The 23,744-nt window shown below is 41.7% G+C and overlaps 1 protein-coding gene across 2 annotated transcripts in view; it reads right to left on the bottom strand.

Annotated features, from left to right (window-relative positions):
* The window catches only part of KCNK10 (potassium two pore domain channel subfamily K member 10), a 33,064-nt gene extending 9,888 nt beyond the window's left edge, over positions 1–23,176 (bottom strand). The window contains exons 1-5 of one of the 2 annotated variants that reach the window (XM_075848595.1): positions 22,817–23,176; positions 6,329–6,446; positions 5,643–5,803; positions 3,002–3,188; positions 104–246 (exon numbers count right to left, since the gene is read on the bottom strand). In XM_075848595.1, coding sequence (XP_075704710.1) covers positions 104–246; positions 3,002–3,188; positions 5,643–5,803; positions 6,329–6,446; positions 22,817–23,074 — 867 coding nt within the window. In that variant the 5' untranslated portion in view covers positions 23,075–23,176. The remainder of the gene's footprint in view (positions 1–103; positions 247–3,001; positions 3,189–5,642; positions 5,804–6,328; positions 6,447–22,816) is intronic. The other variant, XM_075848594.1, reaches the window with a different exon arrangement.
* Between the last annotated feature and the right edge of the window lie 568 nt (positions 23,177–23,744).

Here is a 23,744-nt window from a genome sequence, read left to right as displayed (position 1 = left end):
CATTCTTTGTAATGGTGATATCACAATGTGCTCTGTAACTCAACTCTGCTACATCTGTACAGTGTAACCGGAGGAATCTTATCTTAGTCAGCGACTACTTTACCTCTTCTTTTGTTTTCTTTGATATGACTCGAAGCCAGTCGCCAATCATACTCAGGACAGCAGCAAAGTATGCGAGACCAACCAGGATCCAGAACCACACGAGCGGCTTGTACCACTCCCGGTACATTATATCTGTATTCCCACCTGTAAGAGAAGTTCCTCTGGGTTACCTGAGTATAATGTGCAAGAGCTGTAATAATAATGTCTTCCAAAATATATTCAGAGTGATTGGTGATGTCATTGCTGTATACTATCTTTTATATCTGGAGAGCGGTGATGTCACTGCTGTATACTATCTTTTATATCTGGAGAGCTGTGATGTCACTGCTGTATAATATAACTGATATCTGGTGAGTGGTGATGTCACTGCTGTATAATATAACTGATATCTGGAGAGCGGTGATGTCACTGCTGTATAATATAACTGATATCTGGAGAGCTGTGATGTCACTTCTCTTGGGTCTCCAGACTGCGTAATTCTCACATCCACAAGCAGATTAACAACTCAGCGGCGCAGGCAGCTACAAGCGACTCTAAAGTCTGAGATCTCTCATCCCTAAAGTCAATCAGGAACCTGCTCAGCGAACAACATGAACCTGCAGAGTCCTCTACTTCTCCAGTAATGGATTGTGCTGCGCAGTATGAGCACGATGCCTCAGAGAGTCGTACCCGGCCTCCGCCACTCTGCAGACCCTTATTTAAAGAGCTCGCTGCTTACACTAATTGGAATGAAAATAATTAACTTAAAACAGTTTTAATTGGATGAGATAACCGCTAATGACTTAAGATAGTGTCTGTTTCCTCTCTACTGAAATAATAAAATGGAACACAATACAAAAAAAAAATCATAATAATAATGCAAAACTTGATATGTATAAAGAGTATCACACAAAACACCAAACAATATAGTAAAATATCATGTGATACAATGCAACAAAACATTATAAAATGTAACATAAAAAACATCAAATAATATAATATAACACCATATCCTACAACACGATATATTGAAATATAATATAACGTATAATAATAATACAAAACATAGTACAACACAATATAACCTGAAATAACAATGTAATAAACAATGAACCAAAGAAATACTACCTAAAAAGAATATAATATATAACGAACATTAAAAAAAATAACACGACACATTTGCGAATTACAACTTTTACTTTATAACTACTTTTTTATAAAATTTTCAATTTTCTGCATTACTGTACGGTATACATGAGACGTCCCCGATACCTGGTGTCAGCACCGAGACATCATTTTAGTCTCTATTCACACCACAGTTGGCGCTATACATCTGAGGAACAAAGTGTCCAGACATATCCTGTATAATAATCAGGTAGCTGTACGGTATCTTTGTGCAGAGCTCCGCTGCATCTCCGACACCTCAGTAATATAGAGAGGAAGCTGGATAGTGGTCGCCAGACTATTAACCCTGTGTCCACCCCCCACGTATGTCTCATGTATAATTCATGTAAGGCTGATATCATAAGAGAATCGTAACGGGGGAGGGGACGAGGGAATTTACTAACAAAGAGCATAAAATAGAAGCAGCTGTTAAGTTTATGCCACAGGCAACCCACAATTACAGATCCATCAGCTAAGTATCTGAGCCGTTCTGTAGCCAGTCTATAGGGAATTATTCAGAACATACATAAAGCCTTTTATACTAGTGTACAGAATCCAGGAATTACCAGGGAGGGACCCAGCAGTGGGGAATGATGGGGAATGTAGTGATTTGTAATTCTCTGAGACCGTATCACACATGATAGAATTAGATACACTATTCAGCAGACCGTATCACACATGATCGGATTTGATACACTATTCAGCAGACAGTATCACACATGATAGGATTAGATACACGGCTCAGCAGACAGTATCACACATGATAGGATTAGATACACGGCTCAGCAGACAGTATCACACATGATAGGATTAGATACACCAGTTCAGCAGACAGTATCACACATGATCGGATTAGACACAGCAGTTTAGCAGACAGTATCACACATGATAGGATTAGATACACAGCTCAAGTAGACAGTATCACACATGATAGGATTAGATACAGTGGCTCAGCAGACAGTATCACACATGATAGGATTAGATACACAGCTCAGCAGACAGTATCACACATGATAGGATTAGATACACCAGTTCAGCAGACAGTATCACACATGATCGGATTAGACACAGCAGTTTAGCAGACAGTATCACACATGATAGGATTAGATACACAGCTCAAGTAGACAGTATCACACATGATAGGATTAGATACAGTGGCTCAGCAGACAGTATCACACATGATAGGATTAGATACACAGCTCAGCAGACAGTATCACACATGATAGGATTAGATACAGCGGCTCAGCAGACAGTATCACACATGATCGGATTAGATACACTATTCAACAGACCGTATCACACATGATTGGATTAGATACACTATTCAGCAGACAGTATCACACATGATCGGATTTGATACCCTATTCAGCAGACAGTATCACACATGATAGGATTAGGTACAGTGGCTCAGCAGACAGTATCACACATGATAGGATTAGATACACAGCTCAGCAGACTGTATCGCACAAGATAGGATTAGATACACAGCTCAGCAGACAGTATCACACATGATAGGATTAGATACACCTCTCAGCACAATATCACACATGTTAGGATTAGATACACAGCTCAGCAGACAGTATCACACATGATAGGATTAGATACACCTCTCAGCACAATATCACACATGTTAGGATTAGATACATGGATTAGCAGACGGTATCCCACATGATCGTATTAGATACACCAGCTCAGCAGACCGTATCACACATGACCGGATTAGATACACCCAGGCCATTTTTCTTCAGTTACTTACCTGCCACATAGTCCCCAAAGCCAACAGTTGTGAGTGTAACAACTACAAAATAAATGGACTCCAGCTCCGTCCACCCTTCTATGTGTTTGAAGATGACCGCGGGGATCGTTACAAACACCAGACATCCGGCCACGATGAACAAGATGGTGGAGATTACCCGGATCTTGGTCTGACTCACCTGCTTCTTCTAGAACGAATATACATTGTTAGATACACGTAGATACTACATGTTACTCTACTAGATACATTGTGTCTATTTACATTTATTATAATAAAATGATTGTAACTTTGTGCATACATCTATCTCAGCACTGCGGATGGGAGACCATGCTCTTTATAAGACGCTGAAGCAGCAGGGGGTGACAAGGAGATGTGAAATCATTCACCAAAACGATGGGATCAGGGGTGAATACAACTCCCATCAGCAGCTACTTATAAATCTCATCCTACATTTCCTGCATCCAGTTCATTGTTTCGTTTTCTCGGTTTCAGAATAAAATTTTCACAGTTGTAATTTAATTTTCGATTTTGTGGAGAAATCTTTTTATTCTTTATCCTTTTTAATTTGCACGAAACATGTAAATGACCTTGTATGCAAATGAGGGATAAATTAGATGCAGGGAACGCCTCAGTGGAGCCTTGTGGGAAAAGTAAAGTGACTAAGCGGCTCCGTGGACCCGCAGGCGACGACTACAAATCCTGCTGATTGGGGATCTTGTTGAATATGTTGGGAACGTTCAAATCATATTTCTGTTTCCATGGTGATAATCAGGGGGTCCCTGGGTCTAGATGTTTAATAATCAGTGGTGAAGCCCCTGAATATGAATCAGCAGCAAAGATCCGTGTAAAACCATAACATGAGTCATGTCTAGGAGCGGGGGACAATGATGCGCTACGGAGAGGGGATTGTTGACCGGATCACCACCCATTAAAAAAAGTCTATGGGGCTTAGGCCCTTGATCTCGGTGCCCTTGTGAAGACCTGGCAGTGCCACGCTGTACTGGAGAAGGGCTGCTGACAGGTATTGATGCTCCACCCGTACATCTGCTGCCAGCACTGGAGGGAGGAGGAGGGCAGCCAATGTCAGAGCTGAGGTGCGGATAATTCCTTCAGGTTTTGCTTTGCTCTCATTTTATGTATTTCACTCAATTCTTGCTTGTACCCATCCTAAGTTACATCAAGCTTACGTTAGTCACCTCCAGAGCTGCATTCACAATTCTGCTGACTGCTTCTTGAAATATGTAAGCATTGTGCGAACAGGCACATCCCTACCAGCTGACAGTCACCATCAGGTTTCTATACAATGACCAATGTAAACACTACAACTACCACCGGATCTGAGCATGCTCTGTACAGACACTGAACAAGCAGGGACAACAAAAAGGCAAACTCAGAGCTGGCAGGAAACCAGCAAAACTGCAAACTGCAGCTCTGGATGTGGCTCTGGATGAGCATCAGAAACTCGTCCATTTGTGTATAAATAATATAACCACTACAACTATAGGAATGGGTAACACAGATTGGGGCTCACAAATGAAAAGTGGGGGGGTCTGTGTTAGAGAGGTTTTAGCTGTAGGCTTCATGACTAGGACCTCATCTTAGGTCAAGTCCTGACATTGAGGAGATCGACATATTGTACACGTGACCTCCAGCGCATGTATATTTGTGTGTGTGTAATTTATATATATATTTACTGTGTGTGTTAAATATATATAATATATATATTTCTCCCATTGTACCAGTATGACCATTGTCCTTTTTTTTTTCTAAAATATTGACCACATGCAGAACGCAGTAACAAGCACTTTATATAATTAATTGTAACTTTGTCTTTCCTTCATTTCTAGAGACCTATCTATAAGGTCACCGTGTCTGGGGGTTCACTCACCATGAGCCCAATTTACACGATCGTCCCCGCGCCGCATCTTCTAAGACTTTCACAATCCAGCTCATTAAATATAAATACAACGTTTTACAGATTTCTGCTCATTAGGGTAATGGGCTCAGCTGGAATTAAGTGGCCCCGTTGACTTTAAAGGGCCAATTCTTATTAATAAGGGGCCACCTGTAGGAAGCCTGATCTCTGGTCTCGTGGCAGCAGAACTTACACTCACATGTCCATTCTCTATGCATAAATGCAACAATGTTACAAACAGTGGGATAAATGTATCAGTTAAATACTGAGCATCGTAGTGTAAGGTGTGACAAAGCCACAAAAATGTGCAACGGTTGCAGACACACCTACGTCCTGGTGCCTAAAGGGCCCTCTACCACATAACAGGGCAGCAGACTATGATTGGCACATGAGGGCTGGTGGGAGCATAACCTCTTAGTGATTTGTGTATTCTCCACCTGTAGCAAGGACTAAATGATCCTAAATAAACAGACACCAGCTAGAGGCTGCACAAAGTAACTGCACCTCAGCAAAACATCGGACTAGTTCTTTCTTTAAATCCATAATTTAGGATCCCTCTGAATAATATTCCAGCCTCAGATGGGGACTGATATAGTCTGACTGCTGATTACCCCTTCCCCTGCTATCAGTAATGTCTGACCGATCTATGACCTTCGGAGGGCTATCTATGACCTTCGAAGGGCCGCTACTATAAAATCATCTTCAGATAAAGATACTCATTCTTACCCTAAAGACTTTCTCCACCCTTGCAATGCTTTTCCCAAAAATTGTACCCAGTTGGTCTCCAATGCCAGCCAACAAGAAGCCAAAGAGAGGGATTCCGAATATAGCATACAGGATGCAGAAAATCTTCCCCCCTTCTGTGCTGGGTGCAATGTTCCCATAACCTGGAAGACAGAAGATCACGTGTTATCAGAAGCAACAGTTCACCTAAACTATTCACGCCCTTATAATATTTTGGGTTCATATCTGACCAGGTAGCCCAGTGTGCAGATTATATGCCCCCCCCCCCCCCCCGGTGTTCTTATGGATCGTCTCTGGGAGTTCTAAATTCCTCCCCTTATCTCTATTATATGGGCAGCCACTACCTGTTGCATTACTAAATTACTATGTTTCTGCATGAAGGTTTCCTCTGGCTCCTAATTGCATAGAAGTTCACACCCTGTATATTATTTCATGATTTATTATTTGCTGCTTATAAAGTTTGTGTATTGAGCTGATGTTTGTGATCATTTGTAATTCAAAATCTATGGAAGTACTACAGACTGGCATGAAAAAGTGGATTAGTTAAAAGAGAAAGTCAGAGTGGGTAGAAGAAAGGGTGAGGGGGCAATGGGACTGAGAAAGGCAAATAGGAAAATAGTAGAATGGAAGAATGGAAGACGTCACAGAATCCGGCCCATGTTACACACCTATCGTCGTAATCACAGTCCCAGCAAAAAAGAAGGCACTGCCCAGATCCCAGTGGCTGCTGATGTTTGAGTAGTTCCCAATGGGATTGACTCCAGCATTGTCAGCGTCAATGGCTTTCTAAAGAGAGACAAGAGTTTAATGATGAACCCAGGAACTGGTCAAATAATTAAGAATAACATCTCACAAAGTGAGGGAAAATACTTATTACTCAAGACTTATTATCATGATGGGTGGATCTATAGGCGAACTGGACGGCACTTTTATAGGAAACGAATGTTTGGAACACGACTTATCCTAAACTGCATGTTTTTCTATGACCACGTACAATGAGACATCGACATAACGATAACAACATAATACTGCCCCTATGTACAAGAATAGAACTACTATATTGATGTCCCCTATATACAAGAATATAACTACTATAATACTGCTCCTATATACAAGAATATAAACACTATAATACTGCCCCTATATACAAGAATATAACTACTATAATACTGCCCCTATATAAAAGAATATTACTACTATAATACTGCCCCTTATATACAAGAATATAACTACTATAATACTGCTCCCTATATACAAGAATATAACTACTATAATACTGCCCCTATATACAAGAATATAACTACTATAATACTGCTCCTATATACAAGAATATAACTACTATAATACTGCCCCTTATATACAAGAATATAACTACTATAATACTGCCCCTTATATACAAGAATATAACTACTATAATACTGCTCCTATATACAAGAATATAACTACTATAATACTGTTCCTATATACAAGAATATAACTACTATAATAATGCCCCCTATATACAAGAATATAACTACTATAATACTGCCCCTTATATACAAGAATATAACTACTATAATGATGTCCCCTATATACAAGAATATAACTACTATAATACTGCCCCTATATACAGGAATATAACTACTATAATACTGCTCCCCATATAGAAGAATATAACGACTATAATACTGCCCCTATATACAAGAATATAACTACTATAATACTGATCCCTATATACAAGACTATAACTACTATAATACTGCTCCTATATACAAGAATATAACTACTATAATACTGCTCCCTATATCCAAGAATATAACTACTATAATACTGCCCCCTATATACAAGAATATAACTACTATAATACTGCCCCCTATATACAAGACTATAACTACTATAACACTGGTCCTATATACAAGACTATAACTACTATAATACTGCTCCTATATACAAGAATATAACTACTATAATACTGCTCCTATATACAAGATCTTGGCCAGGATTTTATAATCCGTGTTCAGCAGGGACAATGGACGCCAATTTTTTTAATCTTTCAGATTTCCCTTCTTTGCTAGGAGAACTAGAACAGATTTATACTGTGATTGTAAAAGTTTCCCTGCAGAGAGACAATCATTATATACCTGCACCAGGTCAGGGGCCAATAAATCCCTGAACTCCTTATAAAACTCGCCGGTCAGGCCGTCCAGACCAGGACTCTTCTTGGTTTTTAAGGAGTCAATGCTCCTCTTGACCTCCTCCTCAGATATAGGGTCAGCCATGCCATCTGCCTGCGCGGGATCTCATTTTGGCAGGGTCACACTCTTCAGATAGGCTTTTATGCCGTCATCTCTAATCTGACTCCCTTTAAACAGTTTTCCATAATAATTTCCAATGATTTTATGAATTTTTTTCTGTTCTGATTGCTCCATCCCGTTCTCATCTAATAGACTCACCAGAAGTTTCTTACTAACCCGGTTCTTACAGGCAATAAAGGGATCTGGGGTATGAACCCCCCAACTATCAAACTGGCCTTCTGCCTTCAGAGACTTGAGGCGATCACACTGCAGCTGTCTCATCTTCTGCTTTATCTGGCGGACGCTCTCTCCGTCTACCTGCTCTCCACTATTCATCTTACTATATAGACGGCTCAGTAGCAGTCTCAGGGCAGAATACCTCATATACTCCATATTACTCCGTCTCTTTGCAGCTCTTATAATAAACTGCTTGATGTCTCTTTTCATGTCCTCCCACCACTCCGCTGTATCATCGCACATACACTGGGTAGTTCTCCGGTCGTTATAAAATGCGATAAAGGACTCTTTAAACTGTGGATCCTGGAGCGCAGAGCTATTTACCTTCCAGTAGCCCTTACCATAGACCACAGCATCGTCCAGATCCAGCGTTACACTCACCATACAATGGTCGGAGAACTCTATAGGACTTATCCTATACTGAGAACACTTCAATTCTTTCTTAATGTACACACGGTCTATTCTGCTTGCATTACCTCCCTTATGATAAGTGTAAGCTTTACGACTAAAATGTAGACCATAGGGGTCCACTAAATGAGCCTGCTGGACTAGATTATTGAGAACATTTTCATCATATCTCAATCTTTTGTGACTACTGGAACGATCCACATTACTGGAGACGCTATTGAAGTCACCACTCAAAATAAAGACCTTAGAAGTAAAACAATAGGGCTTAATATTTTGGAATAATTCCCTCCTCTTTTCTGGTTTGCTGGGCATAGATATTAATGACTCTATAATGTACAGTGTCCAGGGTAAAGTCCAGCATCAGGCAGCGGCCGGAGCAGATCTCCAGGACTTTCTCCACTTGTACGTCCATGTTATGAAATAGAATTCCTACACCATCATTTCGTTCCAGTCCAAAGGAGCAGAATGATGGTCCGTGTCTCCAGTTTCTCTTGGCTGCATCCACCTGATCATTGCTCTTCAGATAAGTCTCTTGTATAAAGATGATATCAGATTTGTCGTCAGACAGACGCTGGAATATCGCCTGCCGCCTTCTCCTATTCTTCACACTGTTCACATTGATGGAGGTGATTTTCAGCATCATCCTGGTTACATGTCTTTCCTACTTTTTTTCCTTCTTCCACTACTATGTCCTGTAACACCCCATCTTTTGGTGGACATTGGGGGGTCAGCGTCTTCATCCTGAGGTTCGTCGCCTGGGATGTGTGAGGAGACTTGCTCCATCTCTGCTTCTTCTTCCTGGTCATCTTCCCCCAGCGCACAGTAACGTCCCCCAGTTATCGCCAGCACTGGAGACTCGGGTGATTTCTTTGCAGCAGTGATTTTTTTTCCTAGAAGAATCATCTGTTTTACTTCTCCTTTTAACCGTCTGAAATCCCTCCTCATCCATACTGGTCGCTGCGGCTGGATCAGCTGGTTCCTTACTGGTAGCTGCAGCTGGATCAGCTGGCTCCTTACTGGTCGCTGCGGCTGGCCCAGCTGGTTTTTTACTGGTCGCTGCGGCTGGATCAGCTGGTTTTTTACTGGTCGCTGCGGCTGGATCAGCTGGTTCCTTACTGGTCGCTGCGGCTGGATCAGCTGGTTCCTTACTGGTCGCTGCGGCTGGATCAGCTGGTTCCTTACTGGTCGCTGCGGCTGGATCAGCTGGTTTTTTAGTGGTCGCTGCGGCTGGCCCAGCTGGTTTTTTACTGGTCGCTGCGGCTGGATCAGCTGGTTTTTTACTGGTCGCTGCGGCTGGATCAGCTGGTTCCTTACTGGTCGCTGCGGCTGGATCAGCTGGTTCCTTACTGGTCGCTGCGGCTGGATCAGCTGGTTCCTTACTGGTGTCGGGCAAATGTTTGGTGACAGAGTGACTGGATATTTTGCTTTTAGCATGACCTCTCTTTTCAGTGGCTGGTGACACGTGTGCAGCATCCACAGATGGGACATTCGTCTCTGGAGCAGGGTCTCTGGTACTTCGGCTCACATCATCGCTGGGACTTCCAGGTTCTGGGGTTGTATCTACACATATGGAGACATCCTCCTGGTCTTCCTCCATGACTCCTTTAAAGGTCTCCTCCTTATTATGTTCTGCATGCGGACACTCCCGGAATGTATGTCCAGGTCCTAAGCACAGGTTACAGATGACAGGTCCGGTACAATCGTCCTTCACATGCCCAAACTGACCACATAGTGAGCACTTAATACGGGAACAGTTGAATGCCAGGTGTCTGCCCCCACATCTATGGCACAGTCGCGGTTGACCAGGGTAGTAACATACGCCTCTCTCCGAGCCCAGGTAGAAGGAGTGCGGCAGATGTCTGGTCACTCCATTCTCCTGAACCAGCTGGATCTTGACAGAATACCCTCCATTCCAGATCTCCTCCTCATCATAGATCTTTGTAGGCAGTCTCTTTACCTCACAGTATCTGCTCAACCAGTGCTGCAAATCTGCCAGAGCCACCACCTCAGACTGGAACAGGACGGTGGCGGTGACTACCTGGGGTTTAGTCAGCTGGATGACATGTAGATGCTCCCACATCGCGTGCTCCTTTGTATCGTTATAAATACTCCAGAACAAGTCTAGACTATATTACAGCTTGAAACTGATGTCATAATTCCTGCTGGAAGGAACGTGGATCAGAGCGAACACCTCAGAAGCTTTAAACTTCATAAACTCCTTCAACAAAACTTTCCCAATGTAGAGTCTGGAGGGGAGGTTTTCCTCTGGTCCTGAGTACCTGATTCTGACCGCGTTCCTCCTCTGAGGTGTGGGGTTAGTCGGTCTTGTGACGCTGGAGAACAGTCTCCTGTACTGAGGTCTGTAGGCAGGTGGGTCAGGACTGGACCTCTCCTCCGCTGATTGTTCTGCAGATCCTCCTGTGTCTGCTCCTGATCGCTGTGTAACCTGCACTCCATTCACTGACACTGCGGGCGGCTGAACCTCCAGAACAGGGTCTGCAATGTCCGCCTCAGCCTGTGCCGCTGGTTCATCAGATATCAGACTGTCAATCACCGCGCTGAGCGAGGTCTCACTTACAATGTCAGTATATGCGGCACTTTCTTGCTCACTCCCAGGAGTGCCACTCGCATTCACTTCATCAGTACTGCACATAGAGTCTACTGCAGTTAACCCCTCGTCAGCTGGCACACATTTCTCTGCAGCTTTAGCAGCAGCATCAGAATTTGTGTTGACTGATTGCACAGACCCCACACATGATGGGAGTTGTGATCCTCCAGCCACCGCACACTCATATCTTCCAGGGTTTCCCTGCGCCTCAATATTATACACAGCATTATAGTCAGTGTCTTTTTTTGCAATGATATTTTTTCTCTTCACAGTTTGGGCTCTGGTCTCCCTTTTATTCTCCATTGCCCGGTTCTTTATTTTGGGTACTGTGCATGATTCTCTCTGCAATCTCTCCTTCAATATCACCAGCTCACGTGTGAAAACATCCAGACACTCACATTTCATCAGCTTTGCCTTTTGGATCAGTCTCTTGGTTAATTTCAGTTCTCAACTTGCAAACTTGCATTTCCATTTTAAAGATATTTTTCTTTGTAATTTTTGTGCACATTTCACCAACATCATGAGATTCAGCTGACTCACCAGCCACCATTTCCAGATCATCACCTCCACCATCTCCATGCTGCAGGCCAAACTCCAGACTCTGGGCTTTCCCAGGATCATCAGCCCAGGACCCCTCCCCTCCACCTGGGTCAGAAGCCATGCATAGTCCTAACAGGGAGCTCACAAGCACACGTCTATCCTCTCCTATGGACAAGAATATAACTACTATAATACTGGCCTTATATACAAGAATATAACTACTATAATACTGCCCCCTATATACAAGAATATAACTACTATAATACTGCCTCCTATATACAAGAATATAACTACTATAATACTGCCCCTATATACAAGAATATAACTACTATAATACTGCCTCTATATACAAGAATATAACTACTATAATACTGCCCCCTGTATACAAGAATATAACTACTATAATACTGCCCCCTATATACAAGAATATAACTACTATAATACTGCCCCCTATATACAAGAATATAACTATTATAATACTGCACCCTATATACAAGAATATAACTACTATAATACTGCCCCCTATATACTAGAATATAACTGCTATAATACTGCCCCTGTATACAAGAATATAACTACTATAATACTGCTCCTATATACAAGAATATAACTACTATAATACTGCCCCCTATATACAAGAATATAACTACTATAATACTGCTCCCATATACAAGACTATAACTACTATAATACTGCCCCCTATATACAAGAATATAACTACTATAATACTGCTCCTATATACAAGAATATAACTACTATAATACTGCTCCTATATACAAGAATATAACTACTATAATACTGCTCCTATAAACAAGAATATAATTACTATAATACTGCTCCTATATACAAGAATATAACTACTATAATACTGCCCCTTATATACAAGAATAAAACTACTATAATACTGCCTCCTATATACAAGAATATAACTACTATAATACTGCCTCCTATATACAAGAATATAACTACTATAATACTGCTCGTATATACAAGAATATAACTACTATAATACTGCTCCTATATACAAGAATATAACTACTATAATACTGCCCCCTATATACAAGAATATAACTACTATAATACTGCTCCCATATACAAGACTATAACTACTATAATACTGCCCCCTATATACAAGAATATAACTACTATAATACTGCTCCTATATACAAGAATATAACTACTATAATACTGCTCCTATATACAAGAATATAACTACTATAATACTGCTCCTATAAACAAGAATATAATTACTATAATACTGCTCCTATATACAAGAATATAACTACTATAATACTGCCCCTTATATACAAGAATAAAACTACTATAATACTGCCCCCTATATACATGAATATAACTACTATAATACTGCCCCTATATACAAGAATATAACTACTATAATACTGCCTCCTATATACAAGAATATAACTACTATAATACTGCCTCCTATATACAAGAATATAACTACTATAATACTGCTCCTATATACAAGAATATAACTACTATAATACTGCTCGTATATACAAGAATATAACTACTATAATACTGCCCCCTATATGCAATAATATAACTTCTATACTACTACCTCCTATATACAAGAATATAACTTCTAGAATACTAACTCCTATATATAGGAATATAACAACTATAATACTGCCCCCTATATACAAGAATATGACTACTATAATACTGCCCCCTATATGCAAGAATATAACTACTATAATACTGCCTCCTATATACAAGAATATAACTACTATAATACTTCCCCCTATATGCAAGAATACAACTATTATAATACTGCTCCTATATACAAGAATATAACTACTATAATACTGCTCCCTATATACAAGAATATAACTACTATAATACTGCTCCTATATACAAGAATATAACTACTATAATACTGCTCCTATATACAAGAATATAACTACTATAATACTGCTCCTATATACAAGAATATAACTACTATAATACTGCTCCTATATACAAGAATATAACTACTATAATACTGCTCCCTATATACAAGAATATAACTACTATAATACTGCTTCTTTAGACTATAATAATGGTCTGGGTGGAGAGGCAGTTTATTCCTCTTCTTCCATCTCTAGCTTTGTCCTGTATGTATTTAGAGCACGTTGCTTTTAGGCTGAAAGGTCACAAGTTGATTCCAAACACAGTTGATCCTTTGGTAAATGAAGTGCAGTCTGTAAATAGTCTTTATGGTTGTATATATAGGTTTCTCCCACTAAAGATATTAGAGCATGCCATCTTGTTGGTGTTTACGGTGAATGTCAGGATGGTTTATTGTCTCTTTTGGATAGATGAGACTTTTGTGTCCTCTATTATTAAGGATGCAGTAGACAACCAATCAGATGTGAGCATTCATCTTCTAGAACTTTGTCTTAGTGATAATGGCTATAACTTAATCAGTTACTCCGGGCAGCACATATAACTCCTATCGTGGATCAAGACCGGGCATAATCTGTCTGAGGTGCCTGCTGTGATAAAATTGTGTTCAACTGCTGAACTAGTGAAGCCTGAGTAGGAGGAGAAGTTAGCTACTTCCAGCCTCCCTAATTATTTCTCAACATTCCTGCTTTTCTAATTTTATTCAAAAACATAAAAGACTTGTTTCCACCTCCGCTATAAATGAAGGTGGAGTTTCTGCTCTGTCTGACACAATCCTAATGATGCAATAAATATTTGGTCGCTGACACAAACAAGATCATGCTTCATAATGTACAGGCAGAGATTCAATCAAGCCTTTCTCTGCACATTGAAAAGGATGGAGAGGGCAGGGTCATTGACTTCCAGTTGACCAAGTGACAGAAAAAACCTCAGTGAGAACCAATAAGGCTGATATGGTATAAATCAGACAGCTACTTCCTGTCTAAGGAATCGGATGCAGGAGAAGTCTGGAGGAGGCCCATGATTACCTGTGTGGAGTTCTGCCTTTCTTGGGGCCATATTTTTTTTAAGTTGCCTCAATTCCCCATTTATACATGGAAAGATCTACATATCATAGATGACGACATCTGCTATAGGGGCCCTTGGGGAAAGGGGCCCATCCCTGGATGGTCCCATTCCCTTTACTACTGTGTGTAGAGAACTTGTGCAGAACTCCAGAAGAACTAGAACAAGAAGTGCGGAAATGGCCGAAGGCTCATGGAAAGAGGGTGGAGGTGATCACAAATACAGAGCCCTTCTGTCCTGCATGACAAAACATACATGGCATCAGAAAGGGGGCGCATTATGTTTGCTATAGGGCCCCCTCTTATGTATGCCGCAGTTTACATGGATATTCATTGTAAATATCACTAGTATCCGGGTGGAAACGTTCTTCAACATTTGTTTTCTCAGCAGCAGCAATAAATAAGAACCTTGTCAGATAGGAAAATAAAATCCCCCTAATGCCACCTCTATTCTCCAGGATAATCTTGTCACCGCGATTGGGCAGGAGAACGTGAATTTAGCACCTGTATCGGCACAATCACAAGGTACTGGCTTATTACAGGCAGGCGCCGCTTGTCGATCACTTAGGAGCAGTCATGTATGAAAGTTCTTCAGATCAACCGCATCAATAGTGAATGTGCTACAGAGAAATCCCAGCAAATACGGGGGATTTCTGCCGCCGCGCCCGATGTTGGAGCCTGTCGCTGTGTTTCTAGTGTTTCGCTGCAAATCCTGCAGGACCTGGAGGTTTAATCAGAGATGTTGCTGGCATCAGGATGTGTAATCCCTGCTGTGTGCTGTGTACTCCCAGCTTGTTCCGTCATATCGCCTGAGTTTATGCATTGTAGACTGGGGCTGGATCCTGCTGCATTGCAGTATAGAATAGAAGCCACAGACGCTCAGACATCAGCGCCGTGCAACTGCTCATACTGCTGGTCCCGGCAGGAGGGCAATGACTGACCCCCAACTGCTCATCAGCTCCCGGCCAAGACGCCACATGTGAGACTGGAATATACCGGAAAATTTCACTTTTAGCAGAATCAAAAACAAAATTTGCTTTACCAGATCCAATAATCCAACATAAAATCCTGATTTAATGAACTCTTCCTTAATTATTGGCCTATGGCGTCTATTGATGGATGTGTCCCTTACAAAAAGACCCGTCACTTCTCCTGACTTGTCGGTTTTAGTAAATAATTGTATTCACCATGAATTAACAATGCAAGGGCATATTTTCTTAAAACTCTGCGTTGTGGCATTCATCTGTTATTCCTCCTGGAAATATATGAATAAATTGAAAACCGGGTGACACCATTACCCTTATCAAAGTGGAGTGTCCCTACATAGGAACGGAACAATTATTTATTATAAGGGCATGCCCCCACGTGGCGGATTTCCTCCGCAACTGTCCGCATCAATGCCGCACAGAATCTGCGTTGCAGATTCTGCGGCGGATCTGCCCAAAATGTGCAGTAAATTGATGCGGACTAGCTGCTGCGGACTGCGGTCAAAGTGCTTCCCTTCTCTGTATCAGTGCAGGATAGAGAGAAGGGACAGCCCTTTCCCTAGTGAAAGTAAACAAATTTCATTCTTACCGGCCGTTGTCTTGGTGACCCGTCCCTCTTTCGGCATCCAGCCCGACCTCCCTGGATGACGCGGCAGTCCATGTGACCGCTGCAGCCTGTGATTGGCCTGTGATTCGCTGCAGCCTGTGATTGGCTGCAGCCGTCACTTAGACTGAAACGTCATCCTGGGAAGCCGGACTGGAGACAGAAGCAGGGAGTTCTCGGTAAGTATGAACTTCTATTTTTTTGACAGGTTGCTGTATATTGTGATCGGTAGTCACTGTCCAGGGTGCAGAAACAGTTACTGCCGATCACTTAACTCTTTCAGCACCCTGGACAGTGACTATTTACTGACGTCACCTAGCAACGCTCCCGTAATTCCGGGAGCCCCATTGACTTCCTCAGTCTGGCTGTAGACCTAGAAATACATGGGTCCAGCCAGAATGAAGAAATGTCATGTCAAAAAAGCAAGACGCATCCGCAGCACACATAACATGTGCATGACAGCTGCGGACTTCATTGCGGAATTTAGAATCTCCATTGAAGTCAATGGAGAAATTCCGCCATGAGTCCGCAACCAGTCCGCCACTGGTCCGCAACAGACAGAGCATGCTGCGGACACCAAATTCCGCTCCGCAGCGGAATTTTACGCCTCGTCTAAACGAACACTTCTAAATAGAAGTGGAAGTCAATGGAGAAACGGCTCCGCTGTGGATTAACGCTGCGGAGTGTCCGTAGCGGAATTCAAGTGAAATTCCGCCACGTATGAACCCAGCCTTAATTGTCAGGAGAGGTGACCGGTCCTCTTCACAAAGAAACAACAACCTGTAAATAACAATAATGTGAATGAGCAGATATTTATTTCCTCCCTTCCTCTCTTGAACTTTCCATCTTTCCTTCCTCCCTTATTGTCTTTATTATTCCTTTCCTCACTTCCTTCATTTCTCCCTCTCTCCTGACTTCCTTACTTCTGCCCTCCTCTCTTTCCGCCCTCCTTTCGCATTTTGTCCTTTTCAATTCATTCCTAGCTCATTCTTAACTTACTTCCCACTGAACTTCCTTTCTTTCTGCAATTCTTCCACATTATATACTCTTTCCTGTCTTCCTCATTCCCTCTTCCTCTCTCTCTCTCTCTCCCACCCTACCTGTCCTTCTTCCTCCCTTTTCCTTACTCTCCTTCCTCTTCTCCCTCTTCCTTTCTTCATTCCTTAATTCCTTCCTTCCTCACTCCCTCTCTTTCAATTTCTCACTCTCTATTTTCCTTTCTCTACCTCCATTTTTCATTCTTCCTTCTCTCCATCCTCCCTTATCCTTCTCTCCATCCTCGCACCCTTTTCCTTCTCTCCTTCCTCGCACCCTTTTCTTTCTCTCCTTCCTCGCTCCCTTTTCCTTCTGTCCTTCCTCGCTCCCTTCCTCCTCCTCTCCTCTTTTCCATCCACTTTCTTCTGCCCTCTCTCCCTACCTCTTTCTCTCCCTTCCTCTCTTCCTTGCTCTCTTTCTTCCTTTTCATTCCTCCCTTTCTCCCTTTTCTGTTCCTTACTTTTACCTCCTTCTCTCTCTTCCTTTTTCTCCCTTCCTCACCCTCTTTCTTCCTTTTAATTCCTCCCTTTCTCTTCCTTACTTTGACTTCCTTCCTTCCTCTCTCCCTTTTTCTTCCTTGGTCCCTCACCCTTCCTCTCTTTCTTCCCTTCCTCTACCTTACTTTTACTCTTTTCCCCTTCCTTCCTTCTTCTTTCTTAGTTCCTCCTTCCCTCTCGCCTTTCCATTTTCTTCTTTCCGCTCTGCCTTCCTCTACTTTCCTTCATTCCTGCTTTCCCTTTTCCTTCCTTTGTCCCTCTGTCCCTTACTCTTCTTTCCTCCCTTTCTCTCTTCCTTCCATATACTCCCTTGGTTCTTACTTCCCTTTCGCCCTCCTTTTTTTAGAATTTATATTTGTTTGGGGGCCATTTCAGTGCCAGTTTTACTCTTCTTCTTTTGTTGCTGACAGCTTGGGTGAGCCCGGTGGTTGGCAGCTAGTTGAGGGTGTACACAGTGACCGGTGTGTGTGTGTGTGTTAGGTGGGGTGTCTGGGCTTACCATATGCAATAACTGAAGGGACACGTTCCTCACTATACACCCCTGAAGGGCGTTATGGAGAATATTTATTCAGAAGTTGCCAGCAGCTGTGAACACCAGAAGTTTATGTGACTTTATGTCCAGTTAATCTGAGTGACACTAAGTGCTGCATCCATTCATGTTACACAGGGAGGCTCAGCCGCTACACACCATATTCAACACTAAATACACGCGCAGATCAATTACACATCACACACAAAGATAGGAACGTTTCCAGCAGATTCAGCTCAGGAAGTGTTGAGCAATAAGTGTATGCTATATAATACTGCATGTACCCAAGGAATCATGGGTAATATCACAGGGGGTTGGCTTAAAAATCTGAATGTATGAAAACATGTTATTAAGTAACTGCTACTGAGTCACATTGTCAAAGATAAAGCTGCGTCCCGGTATCATCCGTTTTCTCCATCTGCTAATTTTCTATCATATATATATATATACACACAATATTATATACACGTATGTATTTATAAAGTACGGTGAAACATATATTAAATGTATTCAGCCAGGTTATGGTTAGATCCCGGTTACCAGAAAACAATCGCGGACCACGACCTCAAAGCTCCCTCGTGGTGGGAGAATTACAACACAGTAATACACTAATTTGCTGTACTGCTCCTGAGTTATATCCTATATTATACTCAAGAGCTGCACTCACTATTCTGCTGGTGGAGTCACTGTGTACATACATTACATTACTTATCCTGTACTGATCCTGAGTTATATCCTGTATTATACTCAAGAGCTGTACTCACTATTCTGCTGGTGGAGTCACTGTGTACATACATTACATTACTTATCCTGTACTGATCCTGAGTTACATCTGTATTATACTCCAGAGTGGCACTCACTATTCTGCTGGTGGAGTCACTGTGTACATACATTACATTACTTATCCTGTACTGATCCTGAGTTATATCCTATATTATACTCCAGAGCTGCACTCACTATTCTGCTGGTGGAGTCACTGTGTACATACATTACATTACTTATCCTGTACTGATCCTGAGTTATATCCTATATTATACTCCAGAGCTGCACTCACTATTCTGCTGGTGGAGTCACTGTGTACATACATTACATTACTTATCCTGTACTGATCCTGAGTTATATCCTATATTATACTCCAGAGCTGCACTCACTATTCTGCTGGTGGAGTCACTGTGTACATACATACATTACTTATCCTATACTGATCCTGAGTTACATCCTGTATTATACTCCAGAGCTGCACTCACTATTCTGCTGGTGGAGTCACTGTGTACATACATTACATTACTTATCCTGTACTGATCCTGAGTTACATCCTGTATTATACTCCAGAGCTGTACTCACTATTCTGCTGGTGGAGTCACTGTGTACATACGTTACATTACTTATCCTGTACTGATCCTGAGTTACATCCTGTAATATACTCCAGAGCTGCAATCACTATTCTGCTGGTGGAGTCACTGTGTACATACATTACTTATCCTGTATTGATCCTGAGTTACATCCTGTATTATACTCCAGAGCTGCGCTCGCTATTCTGCTGGTGGAGTCACTGTGTACATACATTACATTACTTATCCTGTACTGATCCTGTATTATACAGAGCTGCACTCACTATTCTGCTGATGGAGTCACTGTGTACATACATGACATTACTGATCCTGTACTGACCCTGAGTTACATCCTGTATTATACTCCAGAGCTGCACTCACTATTCTGCTGGTGGAGTCACTGTGTACATACATGACATTACTTATCCTGTACTGATCCTGAGTTACATCCTGTATTATACTCCAGAGCTGCACTCACTATTCTGCTGGTGGAGTCACTGTGTACATACATTACATTACTGATCCTGTACTGATCCTGAGTTACATCCGGTATTATACTCCAGAGCTGTACTCACTATTCAGCTGGTGGAGTCACTGTGTACATACATTACATTACTGATCCTGAGTTATATCCTGTATTATACTCCAGAGCTGCACCCACTATTCTGCTGGTGGAGTCACTGTGTACATACATTACATTACTTATCATGTACTGATCCTGAGTTACATCCTGTATTATACTCCAGAGCTGCACTCACTATTCTGCTGGTGGAGTCACTGTGTACATACATTACATTACTGATCCTGTACTGATCCTGAGTTACATCCTGTATTATACTCCAGAGCTGTACTCACTATTCTGCTGGTGGAATCACTGTGTACATACATTACATTACTTATCCTGTACTGATCCTGAGTTATATCCTGTATTATACTCCAGAGCTGCACTCACTATTCTGCTGGTGGAGTCACTGTGTACATACATTACTTATCCTGTACTGACCCTGAGTTACATCCTGTATTATACTCCAGAGCTGCACTCACTATTCTGCTGGTGGAGTCACTGTGTACATACATGACATTACTTATCCTGTACTGATCCTGAGTTATGTCCTGTATTATACTCCAGAGCTGCACTCACTATTCTGCTGGTGGAGTCACTGTGTACATACATTACATTACTGATCCTGTACTGAAAAAAAAACGCCAAATCTGTACAGGTCAAAGATCAATCCTGACGTCATACACTGGTTAATAGTGACAGAAAAGAAAACGGCTGTTTATAAATATAAATTGTTCACAAAAAACACAGAGGTTAATAAATGAAGAGATATCGATATACTAAGCGAAGTGGTCAGTAAATAATATAACAGGGTAAAACAAAATCTAATTAAAAGAATTATGCGCATCAATTCAAAACAGAAAAAAATATTACTCACATATTGACATCATCTTATCAGCGTGGAGTATAGAAATATCATCGGAAGGAGGGGAAAAGAGGAGAAGAAAAAACAGCCAAGAACCTATTCCGTAGTCAGGTGAACGAGGACACAGGCGATGGCGAAAAGAAGCGTCCCTGGAGTCAAGGCAACGGACAACTACGGAAGCCGAGAGGAGACAGACAGACCCCGATATAGAAGGTCTGCGGGATTGGTGAGTGGGAGGATAATTCTCTAATAATAATGATGTAAGATGTAGACTAATCAGATCGGTAAGTTACTCTTGTGCTGCGGATAGGAGTAATTAGAAATTGATCGTATTTAGTCTTTAGTAAAAAAAGAAACTCTCAGTCTCATACAAAAATAGGGCGGACTAGAAGAATATAGTGTTGTTAGGTGACCAACAAGTTTGATCATCCGGCTGATCGAGGAATCAATAGCATATCGGGAAATGTATATTATATTATATAAAGGAAATAATTAAAAAGATTGTGAAAGTTCTTACCTTAAAGCATTATGCTGGAGGGTATGAGAATACAATAGAAAGCATGAACATGCACCAAGAGACTAACCGTGTAATATTACAGAATCTAATAATAAATATATAGAGTTTACAATCATCAGCACAAGAGTAACTTACCGATATATCTATTCTATGTCTTACATCATTATTATTAGAGAATTATCCTCCCACTCACCAATCCCGCAGACCTTCTATATCGGAGTCTGTCTGTCTCCTCTCGGCTTCCGTAGTTGTCCGTTGCCTTGACTCCAGGGACGCTTCTTTTCGCCATCGCCTGTGTCCTCGTTCACCTGCCTACGGAATAGGTTCTTGGCTGTTTTTCTTCTCCTCCTTCGGATGATATTTCTATACTCCACGCTGATAAGATGATGTCAATATGTGAGTAATATCATTTTTTTCTGTTTTGAATTGATGCTCATAATTCTTTTGACCTGATTTTGTTTTACCCTGTTATATTATTTACTGACCGCTTCTCTTAGTATATCGATATCTCTTCATTTATTAACCTCTGTGTTTTTTGTGAACAATTTATCTTTATAAACTGCAGGTTTTTTTTCCGTCCCTTGTAACCGGTGTATGACGTCAGGATTGATCTTTGACCTGTACAGATTTGGCGGTTTTTGTTTTTCAGTTGTTAGTATTTAAGGTGTAACATTTCTTGTTTTTTATGGCCTGATGAAGACATCAGTTCGATGACGTAACGCGTAGCCCTGTACAATAGATTAACGTTTATTACTCCAGTCATCCTCATTCCAGTTTAGCAGCGCCGTTTTGTTGGTCCATATTTTGTTCACATTTTTTTCTTCCTTATCTCCGGCGGTAACATCATTGATTACCGGATCGGACCTTGGCTGCTGCTTACGTTTGGCTCTTTACAAATAAAACTTCGCACACATCAGAGTTGTGTCTGACTGAGAACAACTCGTATAGGTGAGCGTAACTTTCAGCTACCTTTTTATACTGTTTATCGGTTTTACCTGCACTATGTGGCGCCGTGCATTCTCTTTTTCTACAATACAGATTATCACACAAGAAAGATCCAGCTTGCACTGAAATTCTGAACCCAGCATCTAAAGGTTATACACAATTTTCTGCACAACATCTGCCGCCGCCGATATCTGTATTGTGGCTCCTTTAACAATTGAATGATACAATAATTGACATAATTTCTTACCTTAATCAGAGCATCCAGCTCCTGCTGAGTGACACACGAGTGCGTCTGCAGGAAATCCAGCTTCTCCTGGGCTATCGTGCTTTTCTGGCTGCTTTCAAATGGCTGCTCAAGAGCCCGGAAGACAAGGCCACCGCTGACCAGATACACCACCACCACCACGAAGATTGCCAAGACTGTCTTCCACTTCATGACGGAGTGTAGACCTCTAGAGGTGTTGTCCATCGTAGTCACTATAGTAGTCCGGGAACATACCGACATTCTAGGTGTCGACGAGGGAGTAGAGTGATGCCCGTTTGGCTTCGGATCAGACGGGGGCACAGGAAGTGGGGCAGGTGAGGGCACAGCTGATGGCACAGCCACTGCAAGAAAAGTATAACCGTGATTGACAACTGATACATTGTCACAGAATGATGTAACTGTTCCTATTAATCAGAATGTCCAGGTTGTACACATAGAGGTGGTTGGGGTCTTCTTATCGGGACCCCCTCCATTTAGCTACAGTCAAAAGCCACATCAAGAGCTACTCTAGGTTCTTGGTTCCATTGGCGTCTCTTGGGATCAATGGCATCTCATGGGTTCATCTTGAACCCTTACAAGTTGGTTGCCCAGCAATAGCAGCGGATCATCCACACAGATCACTGGGGGACCCCCAAACTGCAGGTGGCTTCTGATAGACATGTCAGGAGTTTATATTCTGAGAAGATCATGAGCTGCGATCTATCCTTCGAGCAAGCTTTCCCTGCATGCTAGTGGAATGACTCAGCTCCGTGAAGGGAATTTAAAGGGCCAGTAACCCTGCAGTCAGTAGCTTATACCAGTGAAGCGTCGTTATCGGGGGAGCGGCTGATATCAGTCACATATATATGGATGTAAATGTCTCTGGAGTTGTTCCTTACTGGAGATGTGACATGAATTGGTGATCATGGGG

The sequence above is a fragment of the Rhinoderma darwinii genome, unplaced genomic scaffold, assembly GCF_050947455.1.
Source record: "Rhinoderma darwinii isolate aRhiDar2 unplaced genomic scaffold, aRhiDar2.hap1 Scaffold_4302, whole genome shotgun sequence".
NCBI classification, from domain to species: domain Eukaryota; kingdom Metazoa; phylum Chordata; class Amphibia; order Anura; family Rhinodermatidae; genus Rhinoderma; species Rhinoderma darwinii.
Note: the sequence above shows the minus strand (reverse complement) of the source record. Positions and strands in the feature narration are given on the sequence as shown.